The sequence below is a fragment of the Crinia signifera genome, chromosome 1 (genome assembly GCF_055691185.1).
Source record: "Crinia signifera chromosome 1, ASM5569118v1, whole genome shotgun sequence".
NCBI lineage: Eukaryota > Metazoa > Chordata > Amphibia > Anura > Myobatrachidae > Crinia > Crinia signifera.
Window position 1 is genome coordinate 480,774,449 of NC_139217.1, and position 24,305 is coordinate 480,798,753.

General features: G+C 44.7%; 1 protein-coding gene across 3 annotated transcripts in view; it reads right to left on the reverse strand.

Annotated features, from left to right (window-relative positions):
* NPR2 (natriuretic peptide receptor 2) overlaps positions 1-24,305 on the reverse strand; it is a 176,706-nt gene that overhangs the window by 55,177 nt on the left and 97,224 nt on the right. For all 3 annotated transcript variants that reach the window (XM_083155498.1, XM_083155497.1, XM_083155499.1), the window contains 2 exons: positions 12,232-12,303; positions 11,666-11,825 (listed from right to left, as the gene is read on the reverse strand). In XM_083155498.1, the coding sequence (XP_083011624.1) occupies positions 11,666-11,825; positions 12,232-12,303 (232 nt within the window). The remainder of the gene's footprint in view (positions 1-11,665; positions 11,826-12,231; positions 12,304-24,305) is intronic.

Sequence of the window (24,305 nt, forward strand, 5' to 3'; positions counted from 1 at the left end):
AGGTGGCTTGCGTATCCCAAATACCCAATTTTACTCCTGGTCCGCTCATTTCAGAATCATATCAGACTGGCTAACGGACTCATCTATATATACCAATTCCGAACTTGCAGCAGAGATGGTTGCTCCTTTCTCCCTGTCAGCCCTACTCCACACCTCTCCAAAACTTATCCCCACACACCTATGATGCATGGCCACATCTCAGCAAACACCTTCACAGAGAATATTCTAGCACTCATATCCCTATCTGGGGTAGCCCACAACCATAAGTGATTTAATGAGCCATTCGCAGTTTCACAGTACGGCCGTGTGCACTTACACGTGCATGGCTTAATCATTGAGACAAGCATATGCTACTGGCAGGATCAACCAGGCAGCTCTTCTTTGTACAATCTTCAGTATCAAATCTGGAAACACAAAGGCCAAGATTCGGCTACAACAATGTTTGATCCCGGTGGAACATTTCTACCATTCTCATCTGTAAGCAACACATAAAATCTCCCTAATAACCAATTCGTTATGTATCTCCAAGTAAGACACTACGTAACCTCGATTATACCTAATCTCTGAGCCACACAAGATACTGACCCACTTCTACCTATGTTCATACTATTTCACAAATACCAAATATTTATATGATATACTCATTATTCCATTAATATTCCTCTACTTGGTACACTCCCTATTACAATCTTCCTATCTGCAGGAAGTTCATTTCAAGACTATACGTAGATTATATATAGTACCTGCCCAAAGCAAACACAATGCAACCGGACTATGCCCAAAATGTGGCATAAGAGACGCAACCTTTTTCCACTGCTTTTGGGCCTGCTCAAAACTATAAAAATTTTGGAGGAAAGTATTGAATTTTATCAGCGAATTATACCTAACCAGATATCCACTAGATCCCCAGGTATGCCTATGCCTGAGATCTGATATTTGGACATCTGCCTTTAAATGCTCCCAACATATCCCCCTGCTTACTATAACATTTACACGCTGGATTACATCATCCTCTCCGACGTTGACTGAATTACGCTCAAGATTGTTTCTACTCCTCCTGTTCGATAAACGTACAATGTTTCTCTCCAATTCATCTCTCTCCTTCATGGAAAAAAGGCAACCCTTTACATCAACACGAGCAGAAGCGCAGAAAGCGAGGGCCACACACAGAAGAAAACTATTCCCACACCTAAACTTACTGGGAGGTTACATCAAATTATTCCATCACCATTATGTGAATCTAAATCTACTGAAATATATCTCCTGAACCCTCTCTCTCAGGTCTCTGACTATTAGTATCACCCTAACTTGACATTTGCTAGACATCTACCGGACTGACTACCCCCCTCTACCCCCCCTCCCCTTCTCCTTTCTCTCCTCTTGTTTTTCTTGTCTTATCCTACATGATTATCAACCTATTTTATATAGCACAATTTAACTTTTAGATTGTAAGCTTGCGAGCAGGGCCCTCCTACATTTTGACTGTCTGTAAATACTCTGTTTGTTGTATCACTGTCTCCTATTGTAAAGCACAACGGAATCTGCTGCGCTATATAAGACGCTGTAACGGAATCTGCTGCGCTATATAAGACACTAACGGAATCTGCTGCGCTATATAAGACACTGTAACGGAATCTGCTGCGCTATATAAGACGCTGTAACGGAATCTGCTGCGCTATATAAGACGCTGTAACGGAATCTGCTGCGCTATATAAGACACTGTAACGGAATCTGCTGCGCTATATAAGACGCTGTAACAGAATCTGCTGCGCTATATAAGACACTGTAACGGAATCTGCTGCGCTATATAAGACACTGTAACGGAATGTGCTGCGCTATATAAGACACTGTAACGGAATCTGCTGCGCTATATATAAGACGTTGTAACGGAATCTGCTGCGCTATATAAGACACTGTAACGGAATCTGCTGCGCTATATATAAGACGTTGTAACGGAATCTGCTGCGCTATATAAGACACTGTAACGGAATCTGCTGCGCTATATAAGACGCTGTAACAGAATCTGCTGCGCTATATAAGATGCTGTAACGGAATCTGCTGCGCTATATATAAGACGTTGTAACGGAATCTGCTGCGCTATATAAGACACTGTAACGGAATCTGCTGAGCTATATAAGACACTGTAACGGAATCTGCTGCGCTATATAAGACACTGTAACGGAATCTGCTGCGCTATATAAGACGCTGTAACGGAATCTGCTGCGCTATATAAGACACTGTAATGGAATCTGCTGCGCTATATAAGACACTGTAACGGAATTTGCTGCGCTATATAAGACGCTGTAACGGATTCTGCTGCGCTATATAAGACACTGTAACGGAATCTGCTGCGCTATATAAGACACTGTAACGGAATCTGCTGAGCTATATAAGACACTGTAACGGAATCTGCTGCGCTATATAAGACACTGTAACGGAATCTGCTGCGCTATATAAGACGCTGTAACGGAATCTGCTGCGCTATATAAGACACTGTAATGGAATCTGCTGCGCTATATAAGACACTGTAACGGAATTTGCTGCGCTATATAAGACGCTGTAACGGAATCTGCTGCGCTATATAAGACACTGTAACGGAATCTGCTGCGCTATATAAGACACTGTAGCGGAATCTGCTGCGCTATATAAGACACTGTAGCGGAATCTGCTGCGCTATATAAGACACTGTAACGGAATCTGCTGCGCTATATAAGACACTGTAACGGAATCTGCTGCGCTATATAAGACACTGTAACGGAATCTGCTGCGCTATATAAGACACTGTAACGGAATCTGCTGCGCTATATAAGACACTGTAACGGAATCTGCTGCGCTATATAAGACGCTGTAACGGAATCTGCTGCGCTATATAAGACACTGTAACGGAATCTGCTGCGCTATATAAGACGCTGTAACAGAATCTGCTGCGCTATATAAGACGCTGTAACAGAATCTGCTGCGCTATATAAGACGCTGTAACGGAATCTGCTGCGCTATATATAAGACGTTGTAACGGAATCTGCTGCGCTATATAAGACACTGTAACGGAATCTGCTGAGCTATATAAGACACTGTAACGGAATCTGCTGCGCTATATAAGACACTGTAACGGAATCTGCTGCGCTATATAAGACGCTGTAACGGAATCTGCTGCGCTATATAAGACACTGTAATGGAATCTGCTGCGCTATATAAGACACTGTAACGGAATTTGCTGCGCTATATAAGACGCTGTAACGGAATCTGCTGCGCTATATAAGACACTGTAACGGCATCTGCTGCGCTATATAAGACACTGTAGCGGAATCTGCTGCGCTATATAAGACACTGTAGCGGAATCTGCTGCGCTATATAAGACACTGTAACGGAATCTGCTGCGCTATATAAGACACTGTAACGGAATCTGCTGCGCTATATAAGACACTGTAGCGGAATCTGCTGCGCTATATAAGACGCTGTAACGGAATCTGCTGCGCTAAATAAGACACTGTAACGGAATCTGCTGCGCTATATAAGACACTGTAACGGAATCTGCTGCGCTATATAAGACGCTGTAACGGAATCTGCTGCGCTATATAAGACACTAACGGAATCTGCTGCACTATATAAGACGCTGTAACGGAATCTGCTGCGCTATATAACACACTGTAACGGAATCTGCTGCGCTATATAAGACACTGTAACGGACTCTGCTACACTATATAAGACACTGTAACGGAATCTTCTGCGCTATATAAGACGCTGTAACGGAATATGCTGCACTATATAAGAAACTGTTAATAAATAAATAAAACTTACGGTACTTGTTTCCTAGCACGGCCACAATCGCGGGCATCGGGTGTCATTTTTAGTGGTCTGCGACGCGACCGACGCCATGCCCCTGATTTTCCCATTGAAATGCATTGTAAAAAGTCAATATCGCGTCGGTCGCGTCGTATGCGGCTAAAAAAGGCTTAAATGGTCCAGACGCGATGCCCCCGATTTCCCCATAGGGAACAATGTTAAATGCCTCAATTTACCCGCGATGCCCCCGATTTCCCATAGGAATCAATGTTAAATGGCTCAATTTACCCAAATCATCATAGGGAACAATGGTAAATGGGCCAGACAACCCAAAAAACACCCCTGAACCGTGAAATGTCCCCCCAAAAGTAGTTGACGCCACCCCACAATCTACGCAAACCCGAAGCGTGGCGAGCGCCGCGAGCCCGCGTGGGGCGGCGATACGCTTCCTCCGACCTTTTCATACCCCCACTATCCACGTCGGCGTGGAGTTGAGAATAGAATAGTGTGGCGAGCGCAGCAAGCCACCGAGCCTGAAGCGTGGCGAGCGCAGCGGATACCTTCACAGGTAAACACGGCCCTTTGCGGGCTTCACAGGTATCCGCTGCGCTCGCCACGCTTCGGGCTCGGTGTCTCGCTGCGCTCGCCACACTATTCTATTCTCAACTCCACGCCGACGTGGATAGTGGGGGTATGAAAAGGTTGGAGGACGCGTACCGCCGCCCCTCGCAGGCTCGCTGCGCTTGCCACGCTTCGGGTTTGCGTTGATCGTGGGGTGGCGTAAACTACTTTTGGGGGGACATTTCACTGTTCAGCTGTGTTTTTTGGGTTTTCTGGCCCATTTACCATTGTTCCCTATGATGATTTGGGTAAATTGAGCCATTTAACATTGATTCCTATGGGAAATCGGGGGCATCGCGGGTAAATTGAGGCATTTAACATTGTTCCCTATGGGGAAATCGCGGGCATCGCGTCGGTACCATCGCACCCGATTTTTTAGTGCATGCGATGCCCCCGATTTTTCCTCACGATGCCCACGATCATGATCGTTGTGGCCGTGCTAGGAAACAAGTACCAAACTTACTTATATATCATGATCTCCACACTATTACACCATACTATTACACATGCCTGTGCATAGCCTTACTAGAACAGTACATTTGGATAATATAGATTATTACGTGTCAATACAACGCTTATTATGGTTATATGCACAATTTAGGTTGTTTGTATCGAATACACTCACGACATGTTATCTTATCTCTAGTTTCCCACTGCAGTGGGCAAGTTTTGTTATAATGTACATCTTAACTACCGTATATACTCGAGTATAAGTCGACCCGAAAATAAGCCGAGGCACCTAATTTTACAACAAAAAACTGGGAAAACGTATTGACTCAAGTGGGACCCTCACTCGAGTATAAGCCGAGGGGGTCTTTTCCAGCATAAAAAATGTTCTGAAAAAGTAGGCTTATACTCGAGTATATATGGTACTTATAAATGTATTTACATCTACAATGATTGAAAACCAATAAAAATCTTAAATTCAAAAGCAAAAAATAAATAAAAACAGGAGAATTAATATCCATCTGACAAAAAGCTCTGGAGAAAGAGATACCAAAAGGACTGGACTGCTGAAGACTGAAGAATATTGGACCGGAAAATGACCAGATATACTGGACCAGAGAACTGGGGACTGGACCAGAGAACTGGTGACTGGACCAGAGGATTGGCAGATGGATTGGACCAGAGAACTGGAGATTGGACTGGAGAATTACCAAACTGATTGGACTGGACAGAAGAATTACCAGATGGACTGGACCAGAGAACTGGAGATTGGACTGGAGAATTACCAGATGGACTGGACCAGAGAACTGTTGAGTGGACTGGAGAATTACCAGATGGACTGGAGAACTGGTGACTGGACCAGAGAACTGGAGATCGGACCGAGAATTATCAGATGGACTGGACCAGAGAACTGGAGATCGGACCGAGAATTATCAGATGGACTGGACCAGAGAACTGGAGATCGGACTGGAGAATTACCAGATGGACTAGAGAACTGGAGACTGAACCAGAGACCTGGAGACCGGGTTGACGTTGATCGTGGGGTGGCGTTAACAATTGTGGGGGCCATTTCACACTTCAGGGTGGCTATTTGGCCTCTGTGGGCCATTTAACATTGTTTCCTATGGAAAAATCGGGTCAATTGAGGCATTGAACATGAAAATCGGGTCAATTTAGACATTTAACATTGTTCCCTATGGGAAATCGCGGGCATCGCGTAGGTTGCGTCGCACCCGATTTTTAGTGCATTCAATGGCCGCGATGCCCACGATTTTTTTTACCTGCGATGCCCACGATCAAAATCGTGGGCGCCGTGCTAGGTAAAGAGTACCCCAAACAGATTGAGCAATAATGCACAATATGCTTCACAAACAGGGGCATTGCACGCCTAAGGCTTGCATTCAAAATTTACACCATAATTTCCATTACATGTTAAGCCACACACCATAATCTCCATTACGTATCATGCCCAACACCATAATGCCCATGAAAAAGTATGCTACATAAGTGTTGCTTACCTACATGTTCATTGCCAGGGGTTCCATGCTCATTGCCAGGGGTTCCATGCTCATTGCCAGGGGTTCCATGCTTGTTGCCATGTGGGATTACATGCTCATTGCCAAGGTGGAATACATGCTCGCGGTAACTGGGGGACAGCCACCGGGCAGAAATGACAGCCATTGACAGCCGGGCAGAGAGCAGGGGGCTGCCCGACTGTATTCAGAGCACTGCATGTCCTGGCTATTTGAAATAATACCCCTTTCACACCAGAAAATGCAGGGATTTACCCGGGAATATGGTCCCAGGATAATGCAGGGACATTCCCGGACTGGCCCTTTTTACACCAGCCTAGTCCCTGCATTTTCTGGTGTGAGGGGGAGAGAAAACCACCCCGCCCCCTTTAAACAACCAGCTATATCTTCGGAACCAACTGACCCATTTACATGTAGGCTTCAAATGATTTTGGTCCTGTGAAACTGGGCCATTTGGTTCCAGAGAAATCTGTCCTCAAACAACATGAACAGCCCTGAAATTAAATTTCAGAAATGAAAAAAAAAAATGGTTTATCCACAATATTTCTAGAAACAATGAACCCATATGGACCAGGTGTTAGATTGAAGGCCCAGAGATTTGGGTTCGACTGAGATCAACCTCGAGCTTCTGTGATGCCGGAGGGGAAACTGGCAGCCATTGGAACCGGGTGAAGAATTAACGGGTCCCATGTTATCCTATGGGGAAAACGCTCCAGAGTTGCCTGGCGGTATCTCCGGATCCCGGGGTCTAGTGACGCGGGGCTGGGCTCGTTGGAAAGCCCTGGCCCTCAGCTACAACATGGGCCTATTTGGAGAGTGGGCCTGGAGCTGTAGCTCCATCAGGCTCATTGTTAATCCGGCCCTGAGTGGACTGGAGAATTAACAGATGGTCTGGACCAGAGAACTGGTGAATGGACTGGAGAATTACCAGATGGACTGGATCAGAGACCTGGAGACTGGACCGGAGAATTAACAGATGGATTGGACCGGAGACCTCGAGACTGGACCGGAGAATTACCAGATGGACTGGACCAGAGAACTGGTGAGTGAACTGGAGAATTAACAGATGGACTGGACCAGAGAACTGGAGACTGGACCAGAGAATTATCAGATGGACTGGATCAGAGACCTGCAGACTGGACCGGAGAATTAACAGATGGACTGGACTAGAGAACTGGAGACTGGACTGGAGAATTACCAGATGGATGGATCGGAGACCTGGGGACTGGATCGGAGAATTAGCAGATGTACTGGACCAGAGACCTGGAGACTGGACCAGAGAATTATCAGATGGACTGGATCGGAGACCTGGAGACTGGACCGGAGAATTACCAGATGTACTGGACCAGAGAACTGGTGAGTGGATCAGAGAATTAACAGATAAACTGGACCAGAGAACTGGTGACTGGACCAGAGGATTAGCAGATGGACTGGATCAGAGACCTGGAGACTGGACCGGAGAATTACCAGATGGACTGGACCAGAGAACTGGTGAGTGGATCGGAGGATTAGCAGATGGACTGGACCGAAGACCTGGAGACTGGACCAAAGAATTATCAGATGGACTGGATCAGAGACCTGGAGACTGGATCAGAGACCTGGAGACTGGACCATAGAATTATCAGATGGACTGGATCAGAGACCTGGAGACTGGATCAGAGACCTGGAGACTGGACCATAGAATTAACAGATGGACTGGACCAGAGAACTGGAGACTGGACCGGAGACCTGGAGACTGGACCGGAGAATTACCAGATGGACTGGAAGCTCACACTTTGTAGTCGATTCTATTAAATACGAGGTGCGGTTGTCATGGCAACATTACCTGATCTCTCACCCTTCGTGGGCTGGTTTCAAGGTGAATTTGCTAAAATTGAATTCCGGCCGCCGTAACGTGAAGCCGTTGCTGCAATTTCCTCATGGCTTATAGGACCGCCTCTATCTCTATACAAGCTGTTACAAGTGTTGCATTATGGGAGAACCCCCTGATTGGTCCCCCTGGTCAGCCACCCATTACTGGGACCTGGCGGGGATATCAGGGAAGCAGCCGACACTCAATAGGCCAACCACTATTGGTCGACACAGGAAAATTGTCAACATGCTTACGGTCAACACAGGCAAACTGTCAACACAAGCAAGATGTCAACACATGGTCGACATGCATAAAGGAAGACATGAGTTTAAAAACCCACTAAAAACGACTGACCGCAGCATGGCGCGCGTGGTACACCAAAAAACCTAAAAACTTGTGATGACTTTTTCCTGCGTCCACCATTTTCATGTCGATCTTTTGCTTGTGTTGACTTTTTGACCATGTCGACGTATAGCATTTTGAACTTTTTTTTGTATTTTGACCTATGACCCTACCTGATCCAATCACAGACCCGCAACCGATTAGTGCTATTCACATGAGCGTGTGGGGCGACTCAGGCGCCAACTGCCGAATCATCCAGCGGGTAGGCGCTGCCCTCGCTTACAACGCACGGGTATAGGGAGAAGGGAAGGACCAACCACTGACAGACCACTACATGTATCCTTGCTGGTGGCAGCGCCATCGTGTTATCACAGACGGCGCCCACATATATATAGTCTCACCTTATGCACCTCCATGTACCATAATATACAGAGTATATATATATATATATATATATATATATATATATATATATTAGTCCCACCTTATGCACCTCCATGTACCATAATATACAGAGTATATATATATATATATATATATATATATATATAGTCCCACCTTATGCACCTCCATGTACCATAATATACAGAGTATATATATATATATATATATATATATATATATATATATATTAGTCCCACCTTATGCACCTCCATGTACCATAATATACAGAGTATATATATATATATATATATATATATATATATAGTCCCACCTTATGCACCTCCATGTACCATAATATACAGAGTATATATATATATATATATATATAGTCCCACCTTATGCACCTCCATGTACCATAATATACAGAGTATATATATATATATATATATATATATATATATTAGTCCCACCTTATGCACCTCCATGTACCATAATATACAGAGTATATATATATATATATATATATATATATATATATATATATATATATATATTAGTCCCACCTTATGCACCTCCATGTACCATAATATACAGAGTATATATATATATATATATATATATATATATATATATTAGTCCCACCTTATGCACCTCCATGTACCATAATATACAGAGTATATATATATATATATATATATATATATATATATATTAGTCCCACCTTATGCACCTCCATGTACCATAATATACAGAGTATATATATATATATATATATATATATATATATATATATATATATATAGTCCCACCTTATGCACCTCCATGTACCATAATATACAGAGTATATATATATATATATATATATATATATATATATATATATATTAGTCCCACCTTATGCACCTCCATGTACCATAATATACAGAGTATATATATATATATATATATATATATATATATATATATAGTCCCACCTTATGCACCTCCATGTACCATAATATACAGAGTATATATATATATATATATATATATATAGTCCCACCTTATGCACCTCCATGTACCATAATATACAGAGTATATATATATATATATATATATATATATATATATATATATATATATTAGTCCCACCTTATGCACCTCCATGTACCATAATATACAGAGTATATATATATATATATATATATATATATATAGTCCCACCTTATGCACCTCCATGTACCATAATATACAGAGTATATATATATATATATATATATATATATATATATATATATATATTAGTCCCACCTTATGCACCTCCATGTACCATAATATACAGAGTATATATATATATATATATATATATATATATATATATATATAGTCCCACCTTATGCACCTCCATGTACCATAATATACAGAGTATATATATATATATATATATATATATATATATAGTCCCACCTTATGCACCTCCATGTACCATAATATACAGAGTATATATATATATATATATATATATATATATAGTCCCACCTTATGCACCTCCATGTACCATAATATACAGAGTATATATATATATATATATATATATATATATATATATATATATATATATATATATATATAGTCCCACCTTATGCACCTCCATGTACCATAATATACAGAGTATATATATATATATATATATATATATATATATATATATATATATATATATATATATAGTCCCACCTTATGCACCTCCATGTACCATAATATACAGAGTATATATATATATATATATATATATATATATATATAGTCCCACCTTATGCACCTCCATGTACCATAATATACAGAGTATATATATATATATATATATATATATAGTCCCACCTTATGCACCTCCATGTACCATAATATACAGAGTATATATATATATATATATATATATATATATACATATATATATATATATAGTCCCACCTTATGCACCTCCATGTACCATAATATACAGAGTATATATATATATATATATATATATATACATATATATATATATATAGTCCCACCTTATGCACCTCCATGTACCATAATATACAGAATATATATATATATATATATATATATATATATATATATATACATATATATAGTCCCACCTTATGCACCTCCATGTACCATAATATACAGAGTATATATATATATATATATATAGTCCCACCTTATGCACCTCCATGTACCATAATATACAGAGTATATATATATATATATATATATATATATAGTCCCACCTTATGCACCTCCATGTACCATAATATACAGAGTATATATAGTCCCACCTTATGCACCTCCATGTACCATAATATACAGAGTATATATATATATATATATATATATATATAGTCCCGTCCTTATGCCGGCACTCCATGTACCATAATATACAGAGTGGGTGGACAAATCCAGCCAGGAGGAAGGCCCTCCATCATCAGTATAATGTGGTCACCGCCTCGTCCTCAGGGTACAATCCATTATATCCCCTTTGTATAGATGTGACTGTTGGAGTGCCTTCTTCCTGTACTGATATAGATATATATATATATATATATATATATATGCACTCCTGCGACTCGCACGCTGCCAACGCTGGATATGGACACATCTGTAGCCTGGTCCATACAGGGCACCCTTCTAATATCCCCAAATATTACGGTATACAGAATGGGCGACAGACACCCACTGGCATACAAGGCGTAGACATCATCTGCGTCACAGGTGGAGCGGAAGCTGGCGAGACCATAGTCTGTGATCTTCAGCACGAAGCGACTGTCCACCACGCAGTTAGAGGACTTGAGGTTCCCATGGCAACCAATGATGCTGCGGTGCAGGAAGCACATGCCCTGCGGGGGAGAGAGAGGGACAGGTTAGGGGTCTGATGGCCATATTTACTATCCATCACTTGCCTCTAACACTGTATATATCCAGCGTGATTGTAGCAATATAGCTCCGGCAGTGAGTCTTATATACAGTGAGCTTTTCCATTATCTCATATTCATTACAGCAAATTCTCCAAGGGGGGGGGGTAAGTCGCAGCTGATACCCCGTGAGCCGCCGGTGACCCCAATCCCAGCTTCCGGGAGTGGGGGCATCTGTGTATGCAGCAGGAGGGAAATGTAGTAGAGAGATGCCCATTACAGACACAGCACCGGATCATCTGCATGGCCAGGGAACACCATGACCGGTAATAACTGGCATCGCCAGCAACTGGCACATTACAGCATAGGTGTAATCCTAAAGATCACTCACCTTCACAATGTCATTTATCAGCGAGTGGCGGAACATCCAATCCAGATTAATGCTGTCGTTCTCCAAGATGTCCTGCGAAGCGGAAACCACTCAGGATTATATACACCAGATACCCCACCTGCCCGCTGTGACTGTATATATACACCAGATACCCCCACCTGCCCGCTGTGACTGTATATATACACCAGATACCCCACCTGCCCGCTGTGACTGTATATATACACCAGATACCCCACCTGCCCGCTGTGACTGTATATATACACCAGATACCCGTATCTGCCCGCTGTGACTGTATATATAGCAGATACCCTCATCTGCCCGCTGTGACTGTATTTATACACCAGATACCCTTATCTGCCCGCTGTGACTGTATATATACACCAGATACCCCATCTGCCCGCTGTGACTGTATATATACACCAGATACCCCTATCTGCCCGCTGTGACTGTACATATACACCAGATACCCCACCTGCCCGCTGTGACTGTATATATACACCAGATACCCTTATCTGCCCGCTGTGACTGTATATATACACCAGATACCCCCATCTGCCCGCTGTGACTGTATATATACACCAGATACCCCACCTGCCCGCTGTGACTGTATATATACACCAGATACCCTATCTGCCCGCTGTGACTGTATATATACACCAGATACCCTATCTGCCCGCTGTGACTGTATATATAGCAGATACCCTCATCTGCCCGCTGTGACTGTATATATACACCAGATACCCTTATCTGCCCGCTGTGACTGTATATATACACCAGATACCCCATCTGCCCGCTGTGACTGTATATATACACCAGATACCCCTATCTGCCCGCTGTGACTGTATATATACACCAGATACCCCACCTGCCCGCTGTGACTGTATATATACACCAGATACCCCATCTGCCCGCTGTGGTTGTATATATACACCAGATACCCCACCTGCCCGCTGTGACTGTATATATACACCAGATACCCTTATCTGCCCGCTGTGACTGTATATATACACACCAGATACCCCCACCTGCCCGCTGTGACTGTATATATACACCAGATACCCTATCTGCCCACTGTGACTGTATATATACACCAGATACCCCACCTGCCCGCTATGACTGTATATATACACCAGATACCCCCATCTGCCCGCTGTGACTGTATACATACACCAGATACCCCCACCTGCCCGCTGTGACTATATATATATACACCAGATACCCCTATCTGCCCGCTGTGACTGTATATATACACCAGATACCCTCATCTGCCCGCTGTGACTGTATATATATACACCAGATACCCTTATCTGCCCGCTGTGACTGTATATATACACCAGATACCCCCACCTGCCCGCTGTGACTGTATATATACACCAGATACCCTATCTGCCCGCTGTGACTGTATATATATACACCAGATACCCCACCTGCCCGCTGTGACTGTATATATACACCAGATACGCCCATCTGCCCGCTGTGACTGTATACATAAACCAGATACCCCCACCTGCCCGCTGTGACTATATATATATACACCAGATACCCCTATCTGCCCGCTGTGACTGTATATATACACCAGATACCCTCATCTGCCCGCTGTGACTGTATATATACACCAGATACCCCTATCTGCCCGCTGTGACTGTATATATACACCAGATACCCCTATGTGCCCGCTGTGACTGTATATATACACCAGATACCCCCACCTGCCCGCTGTGACTGTATATATACACCAGATACCCTTATCTGCCCGCTGTGACTGTATATATACACCAGATACCCCTATCTGCCCGCTGTGACTGTATATTTTCACCAGATACCCCTATCTGCCCGCTGTGACTGTATATATACACCAGATACCCCCACCTGCCCGCTGTGACTGTATATATACACCAGATACCCTTATCTGCCCGCTGTGACTGTATATATACACCAGATACCCCACCTGCCCGCTGTGACTGTATATATATACACCAGATACCCTTATCTGCCCGCTGTGACTGTATATATACACCAGATACCCTTATCTGCCCGCTGTGACTGTATATATACACCAGATACCCTATCTGCCCGATGTGACTGTATATATACACCAGATACCCTTATCTGCCCGCTGTGACTGTATATATACACCAGATACCCCTATCTGCCCGCTGTTACTGTATATATACACCAGATACCCCCACCTGCCCGCTGTGACTGTATATATACACCAGATACCCTTATCTGCCCGCTGTGACTGTATATATACACCAGATACCCCTATCTGCCCGCTGTGACTGTATATATACACCAGATACCCCTATCTGCCCGCTGTGACTGTATATATACACCAGATACCCCCACCTGCCCGCTGTGACTGTATATATACACCAGATACCCTTATCTGCCCGCTGTGACTGTATATATACACCAGATACCCCACCTGCCCGCTGTGACTGTATATATATACACCAGATACCCTTATCTGCCCGCTGTGACTGTATATATACACCAGATACCCTTATCTGCCCGCTGTGACTGTATATATACACCAGATACCCCCACCTGCCCGCTGTGACTGTATATATACACCAGATACCCCTATCTGCCCGATGTGACTGTATATATACACCAGATACCCTTATCTGCCCGCTGTGACTGTATATATACACCAGATACCCCCACCTGCCCGCTGTGACTGTATATTAGGGCGGAGTGAAAAAAATGAAATTGAGAAATTCAAAATCGGCTAGTGTGGGAAAGTTGTGACTTGACCTGAATTAGAAACGTGCAAAAGCATTTTGATCTGAGTCAACATCTTCTGTTCTGGCAAGAGGCCTAAAGTTTCACTTTTTAGGTGAAAATGACGAAACCTATGAAGATGCTCCAATCTAGTTATAATTATGTCAGGATGTCTTAGAGCGGTTCATTAATATACTTTAGCATAGTAAAAAACAGTACGAGCTTGTCCTAGTGCAAAGTGACTGACTGGCGGGAGCAAAAATCCCTAATAATTGACCCATTTTCATGGTCACAATTGTGAATATTGCGTGTTTTCTCCTGAACGTGTTTATAATAGAAGAAGCACAAATACTCTAAATGGAATTTCATTGACACTGTGTGAAATATAACACTGCATAATAGCCCTTAATCAGACCTGATCGCAGTACAAGTTTGTTCTCAAAATGGGCAAAACAAATGCTGCATTGCAGGTGGGGCAGATGTAACGTGCTGAGAGAGTTAAATTTGGGTGGGGTGTGTAGAAACTGAAATCTAAATTGCAGCAGGTATTTACCCTGCACAGAAACAAAATAACTCAACACAAATCTAAAGGTGGCCATACATCTACAGATCGATTGTCAGATCTGGCTGGTTGGAACAAATACCTGGTAATATCTGAATGACAGTTTTTGGCAGTTTTCCAGCATTTCAAAGCAAAGTGCTCTCATCCATTACCAGTATTTTGTTCCAAACAGACAGATCGGACAATAAATCTGTAGATGTATGGCCACATTAACTCCCTCTGCACATGTTACATCTGCCCCACCTGCAGCTGCATTACAGCATATAATTATGCCAAAGATAAGCCAATATATTAACAGTTAAATACATTAAAGTGCATTATGCTGTAATAAGTATTGCTGATCAATCCTGCCTAGCAGGGCTGTCTTTTTGTATGGGCTTAATGGGCACTTGCCCAGGGGCCCCCGGCGTATAAGGGCTGTATGTTGATAGCTGAGGATCCCCTTTTTCCAGGGATACCAAAATTTTGAAAATCGGCCCTGGGGAACTGCAGATATCCAACTTCAAAGCAGCAGTCCACATCCGACCTGTTAATTGCAATTCCCAGTCATATTTCTCAGGTTCTCTCTGACCTGAGATTTAATAGGATGAGAGTTCCAGAAAGTGAGAGATTTGGTGAGAAATCTCCAGTTTTTTTAAAGCGGCAATCATTTACACTGCAAAACCAGTTTGATTGTGCAGTGTAAATGATTGCCACTTTAAAAAAACTGGAGATTTCTTACCAAATCTCTCACTTTCTGAATCTCTCATCCTATTAAATCTCACCCTTAGAGTTTTTCTGAGAGTATATTCCAAAAGCTGGGACTCTCTCCTTTCTGTCAACACTAGCGGCTTGTCTCTATCATGCCCAGAACCAGAGATATCAGACTTCAAGCAGCCGGTCCCTGCTCCAGCTCCAAACGTCTGGTGTAGTTTTATATTTTTGTCAATGGATTGCTCTGGCTCCTGATCTCTGATCCCCAAGTTCCCAGCACCTCCTGAAAGTTGGGACTCTAGGTTTTTATACTAGGCTAGGAAATCTATTTCCAGATAATGGCGATATATGCAGTCAAACAAGCTGCCCTTCCACCGTAAATGACGAATATTAAGCCCACTCCATTATCCAACCGTCCCCTGTGTATAAAACACCCCCTACCTCCCTGGAAGTCATTTACAAGGGACCCTTCATACAGCTCAGTGCCCCCTTCCACACGTTAGTGTTCACCCTCCCACCACCTGTGCAGTAATGGAGTAATTAGCAGAAGTTACTGTTCCAGGTCCTACATGTTGAATGGAAGATAGAGCACCCCCTGCCACCCGTGGGACATCAAAGCTGCTGCTGATAGCATCTCCCCACCCCTAGGAGGGGAGCATGGGTAAGGGCCCCAGTGCATTGCTTTGCCCAGGTGCCCACACTGCTGTTAAGACGGCCCTGCTGCCTAGAAATGAACACAGTGATTGGCATATATGTACTGCTGGACACCACTCATAGAATGATTAACCTGTTATTTTTTGAATCAATGTTCTTGTTTTTTTCCCCTAAACATTAGATGTATTTGTTTATTTATTTACAGTTTCTTATATAGCTCAGCAGATTCCGTTACAGTGTCTTATATAGCGCAGCAGATTCCGTTACAGCGTCTTATACAGCGCAGCAGATTCCGTTACAGCGTCTTATATAGCGCAGCAGATTCTGTTACAGTGTCTTATATAGCGCAGCAGATTCCGTTACAGTGTCTTATATAGCGCAGCAGATTCCTTTACGCTTTACAACAGTAGACAGTGATAAAACAAACTGGGTAATGACAGACAGACTTGGGGGTTAGAGGGCCCTGCTGCAAGCTTACAATTTATTACATCATAATACACTTCAACGTATTTAACAGTTAATATATTGGCTTATCTTTGGCATAATTATATGCTGTAATGCAGCCCAATCATGTTCCCAGTATAGGGGATGCAACACTGTTTTTCTGTCAATAAACAGAAGTGATATGTAAAATGATACATTAGACAGTTTACACTGTTACTTGTAATACTTATTGTAACAGTTACTGTTTTTCAATAACAGACTGCAACAGTTATTTCTTATTTATATACACAGGATTGTCTATCTTTGTATATGCACTGCAAAGAGAGCAGCATAAATCCAATTTCATGTATTTCAGTGACACTGTGTGAAATATAACACTGCATAATGGCCCTTAATCAGACCTGATCGCAGTACAAATTTGTTCTCAAAATGGGCAAAAAAATGCTGGACTGCAGGTGGGGCAGATGTAACATGTGCAGAGAGATTTAAGGTGGCCATACATCTACAGATTTATTGTCCGATCTGTCTGGTTGGAACAAAATCCTGGTAAAAGATGAGAGCAAATGACAGTTGACCATTTGCTTTGAAATGCTGAAAAACTGTCATTCAGATATTACCAGCTGTTTGTTCCAACCGGCCCAATCTGACAATCGATCTGTAGATGTATGGCCACCTTTAGATTTGTGTGAGTTATTTTGTTTCTGTGCAAGGTAAATACCGGCTGCATTATTTTTACACTGTAATTTAGATTTCAGTTTCAACACACCCCACCCAAATTTAACTCTCTCAGCACGTTACATCTGCCCCACCTGCAATGCAGCATTTGTTTTGCCCATTTTGAGAGCAAATTTGTACTGGGATCAGGTCTGATTAAGGGCTATTATGCAGTGTTATATTTCACACAGTGTCACCGAAATTCCATTTAGAGTATTTGTGCTTCTTCTATTATAAACACGTTCAGGAGAAAACACACAATATTCACAATTGTGAATATGAAAATGGGTCAATTATTAGGGATTTTTTCTCCCACCAAAGTCATTCACTTTGCACTAGGACAAGCTCGTACTCTCTTTTACTATGCTAAAGTATATTAATGAACCACCATAAGACATCCTGACATAATTTTAACTAGATCGGAGCATCTTCATAGTTTTCGTCATTTTCACCAAAAAAGTGAAACTTCAGGCCTCTTGCCAGAACAGAAGATTTTGACTCAGATCAAAATGCTTTTGCACGTTTCTTATTCAAGTCAAGTCACAACTTTTCCACACTAGCCGATTTTGAATTTCTCAATTTCAGTTTTTTCACTCCGCCCTACTGTATATATACACCAGATACCCCACCTGCCCGCTGTGACTGTATATATACACCAGATACCCTTATCTGCCCACTGTGACTGTATATATACACCAGATACCCCCATCTGCCCGCTGTGACTGTATATATACACCAGATACCCCACCTGCCCGCTGTGACTGTATATATACACACCAGATACCTTATCTGCCCGCTGTGACTGTATATATACACCAGATACCCTATCTGCCCGCTGTGACTGTATATATAGCAGATACCCTCATCTGCCCGCTGTGACTGTATATATACACCAGATACCCTTATCTGCCGGCTGTGACTGTATATATACACCAGATACCCCATCTGCCCGCTGTGACTGTATATATACACCAGATACCCCTATCTGCCGGCTGTGACTGTATATATACACCAGATACCCCACCTGCCCGCTGTGACTGTATATATACACCAGATACCCCATCTGCCCGCTGTGGTTGTATATATACACCAGATACCCCACCTGCCCGCTGTGACTGTATATATACACCAGATACCCTTATCTGCCCGCTGTGACTGTATATATACACCAGATACCCCCACCTGCCCGCTGTGACTGTATATATACACCAGATACCCTATCTGCCCGCTGTGACTGTATATATACACCAGATACCCCACCTGCCCGCTATGACTGTATATATACACCAGATACCCCCATCTGCCCGCTGTGACTGTATACATACACCAGATACCCCCACCTGCCCGCTGTGACTATATATATATATACACCAGATACCCCTATCTGCCCGCTGTGACTGTATATATACACCAGATACCCTCATCTGCCCGCTGTGACTGTATATATACACCAGATACCCTTATCTGCCCGCTGTGACTGTATATATACACCAGATACCCCCACCTGCCCGCTGTGACTGTATATATACACCAGATACCCTATCTGCCCGCTGTGACTGTATATATATACACCAGATACCCCACCTGCCCGCTGTGACTGTATATATACACCAGATACGCCCATCTGCCCGCTGTGACTGTATACATAAACCAGATACCCCCACCTGCCCGCTGTGACTATATATACACCAGATACCCCTATCTGCCCGCTGTGACTGTATATATACACCAGATACCCTCATCTGCCCGCTGTGACTGTATATATACACCAGATACCCCTATCTGCCCGCTGTGACTGTATATATACACCAGATACCCCTATGTGCCCGCTGTGACTGTATATATACACCAGATACCCCCACCTGCCCGCTGTGACTGTATATATACACCAGATACCCTTATCTGCCCGCTGTGACTGTATATATACACCAGATACCCCTATCTGCCCTCTGTGACTGTATATATACACCAGATACCCCTATCTGCCCGCTGTGACTGTATATATACACCAGATACCCCCACCTGCCCGCTGTGACTGTATATATACACCAGATACCCTTATCTGCCCGCTGTGACTGTATATATACACCAGATACCCCACCTGCCCGCTGTGACTGTATATATACACCAGATACCCTTATCTGCCCGCTGTGACTGTATATATACACCAGATACCCTTATCTGCCCGCTGTGACTGTATATATACACCAGATACCCTATCTGCCCGATGTGACTGTATATATACACCAGATACCCTTATCTGCCCGCTGTGACTGTATATATACACCAGATACCCCTATCTGCCCGCTGTTACTGTATATATACACCAGATACCCCCACCTGCCCGCTGTGACTGTATATATACACCAGATACCCTTATCTGCCCGCTGTGACTGTATATATACACCAGATACCCCCACCTGCCCGCTGTGACTGTATATATACACCAGATACCCTATCTGCCCGATGTGACTGTATATATACACCAGATACCCTTATCTGCCCGCTGTGACTGTATATATACACCAGATACCCCCACCTGCCCGCTGTGACTGTATATATACACCAGATACCCCACCTGCCCGCTGTGACTGTATATATACACCAGATACCCTTATCTGCCCACTGTGACTGTATATATACACCAGATACCCCCATCTGCCCGCTGTGACTGTATATATACACCAGATACCCCACCTGCCCGCTGTGACTGTATATATACACCAGATACCCTATCTGCCCGCTGTGACTGTATATATACACCAGATACCCTATCTGCCCGCTGTGACTGTATATATAGCAGATACCCTCATCTGCCCGCTGTGACTGTATATATACACCAGATACCCTTATCTGCCCGCTGTGACTGTATATATACACCAGATACCCCATCTGCCCGCTGTGACTGTATATATACACCAGATACCCCTATCTGCCGGCTGTGACTGTATATATACACCAGATACCCCACCTGCCAGCTGTGACTGTATATATACACCAGATACCCTTATCTGCCCACTGTGACTGTATATATACACCAGATACCCCCATCTGCCCGCTGTGACTGTATATATACACCAGATACCCCACCTGCCCGCTGTGACTGTATATATACACCAGATACCCTTATCTGCCCGCTGTGACTGTATATATACACCAGATACCCTATCTGCCCGCTGTGACTGTATATATAGCAGATACCCTCATCTGCCCGCTGTGACTGTATATATACACCAGATACCCTTATCTGCCCGCTGTGACTGTATATATACACCAGATACCCCATCTGCCCGCTGTGACTGTATATATACACCAGATACCCCTATCTGCCCGCTGTGACTGTATATATACACCAGATACCCCCATCTGCCCGCTGTGACTGTATACATACACCAGATACCCCCACCTGCCCGCTGTGACTATATACATATACACCAGATACCCCTATCTGCCCGCTGTGACTGTATATATACACCAGATACCCTCATCTGCCCGCTGTGACTGTATATATACACCAGATACCCCTATCTGCCCGCTGTGACTGTATATATACACCAGATACCCCTATCTGCCCGCTGTGACTGTATATATACACCAGATACCCCCACCTGCCCGCTGTGACTGTATATATACACCAGATACCCTTATCTGCCCGCTGTGACTGTATATATATACACCAGATACCCCACCTGCCCGCTGTGACTGTATATATACACCAGATACCCCTATCTGCCCGCTGTGACTGTATATATACACCAGATACCCCTATCTGCCCGCTGTGACTGTATATATACACCAGATACCCCCACCTGCCCGCTGTGACTGTATATATACACCAGATACCCTTATCTGCCCGCTGTGACTGTATATATACACCAGATACCCCACCTGCCCGCTGTGACTGTATATATACACCAGATACCCTTATCTGCCCGCTGTGACTGTATATATACACCAGATACCCTTATCTGCCCGCTGTGACTGTATATATACACCAGATACCCCCATCTGCCCGCTGTGACTGTATATATACACCAGATACCCCACCTGCCCGCTGAGACTGTATATATACACCAGATACCCTCATCTGCCCGCTGTGACTGTATATATACACCAGATACCCCACCTGCCCGCTGTGACTGTATATATACACCAGATACCCGTATCTGCCCGCTGTGACTGTATATATACACCAGATACCCTCATCTGTCCGCTGTGACTGTATATATACACCAGATACTCCACCTGCCCGCTGTGACTGTATATATACACCAGATACCCCCACCTGCCCGCTGTGACTGTATATATACACACCAGATACCCCTATCTGCCCGCTGTGACTGAATATATACACCAGATACCCATATCTGCCCACTGTGACTGTATATATACACCAGACACCCCTATCTGCCCGCTGTGACTGTATATATACACCAGATACCCCTATCTGCCCGCTGTGACTGTATTTGTACACCAGATACCCCTATCTGCCCACTGTGACTGTATATATACACCAGATACAGCTATTTGTTTGCTGTGACTGTATATATACACCAGATACCCCTATCTGCCCTCTGTGATTGTATATATACACCAGATACCCCTATCTGCCCGCTGTGACTGTATTTGTACACCAGATACCCCTATCTGCCCGCTGTGACTGTATATATACACCAGATACAGCTATTTGTTTGCTGTGACTGTATATATACACCAGATACCCCTATCTGCCCTCTGTGATTGTATATATACACCAGATACCCCTATCTGCCCGCTGTGACTGTATTTGTACACCAGATACCCATATCTGCCTGCTGTGACTGTATATATACACCAGATACCCCATCTGCCCACTGTGACTGTATATATACACCAGATACCCTCATCTGCCCGCTGTGACTGTATATATACACCAGATACCCATATCTGCCCACTGTGACTGTATATATACACCAGATACCCCTATCTGCCCACTCTGACTGTATTTGTACACCAGATACCCTTATCTGCCTGCTGTGACTGTATATACACCAGATACCCCTATCTGCCTGCTGGGACTGTATATATAAACCAGATACCCATATCTGCCCGCTGTGACTGTATATATACACTCCAGATACCCCTATCTGCCCGCTGTGACTGTATATATACACCAGATATCCCTATCTGCCCACTGTGACTGTATATATACACTCTAGATACCCTCATCTGCCCGCTGTGACTGTATATATACACCAGATTCCCCTATCTGCCCGCTGTGACTGTATATATACACCAGATACGGGGCAGGGTGACCACGGGGCACAGGCAGGGTGACAGCTGGGCAGAGTGACCGCGGGGCAGAGGCAGGGTGACCACGGGGCACAGGCAGGGTGACAGCGGGGCACAGGCAGGGTGACCGTGGGGCACAGGCAGGGTGACCGCGGGGAAGAGGCAGGGTGACCGCGGGGCACAGGCAGGGTGACCTCAGGGCACAGGCAGGGTGACCGCGGGGCACAGGCAGGGTGACCGCGGGGTAGGGTGACCGCGGGGCATAGGCAGGGTGAACGCGGGGCACGGGCAGGGTGACCGCGGGGTACGGGCAGGGTGACCGCAGGGCACAGGCAGGGTGAACGCGGGGCACAGGCAGGGTGACCGCGGGGCACAGGCAGGGTGACCGCGGGGCACAGGCAGGGTGACCGCGGGGCACAGGCAGGGTGACCGCGGGGAAGAGGCAGGGTGACCGCGGGGCACAGGAAGGGTGACCGCGGGGAAGAGGCAGGGTGACAGCGGGGCACAGGCAGGGTCACCGCGGGGAAGAGGCAGGGTGACCGGGGGGCACAGGCAGGGTGACAGCGGGACACAGGCAGGGTGACCGCGGGGCACAGGCAGGGTGACCGCGGGGCACAGCCAGGGTGACCGGGGGGCACAGGCAGGATGACCGCGGGGCACAGGCCGGGTGACAGCGGGGTAGGGTGACCGCGGGGCATAGGCAGGGTGAACGCGGGGCACGGGCAGGGTGACCGCGGGGTACGGGCAGGGTGACCGCAGGGCACAGGCAGGGTGAACGCGGGGCACAGGCAGGGTGACCGCGGGGCACAGGCAGGGTGACCGCGGGGCACAGGCAGGGTGACCGCGGGGCACAGGCAGGGTGACCGCGGGGAAGAGGCAGGGTGACCGCGGGGCACAGGAAGGGTGACCGCGGGGAAGAGGCAGGGTGACAGCGGGGCACAGGCAGGGTCACCGCGGGGAAGAGGCAGGGTGACCGGGGGGCACAGGCAGGGTGACAGCGGGACACAGG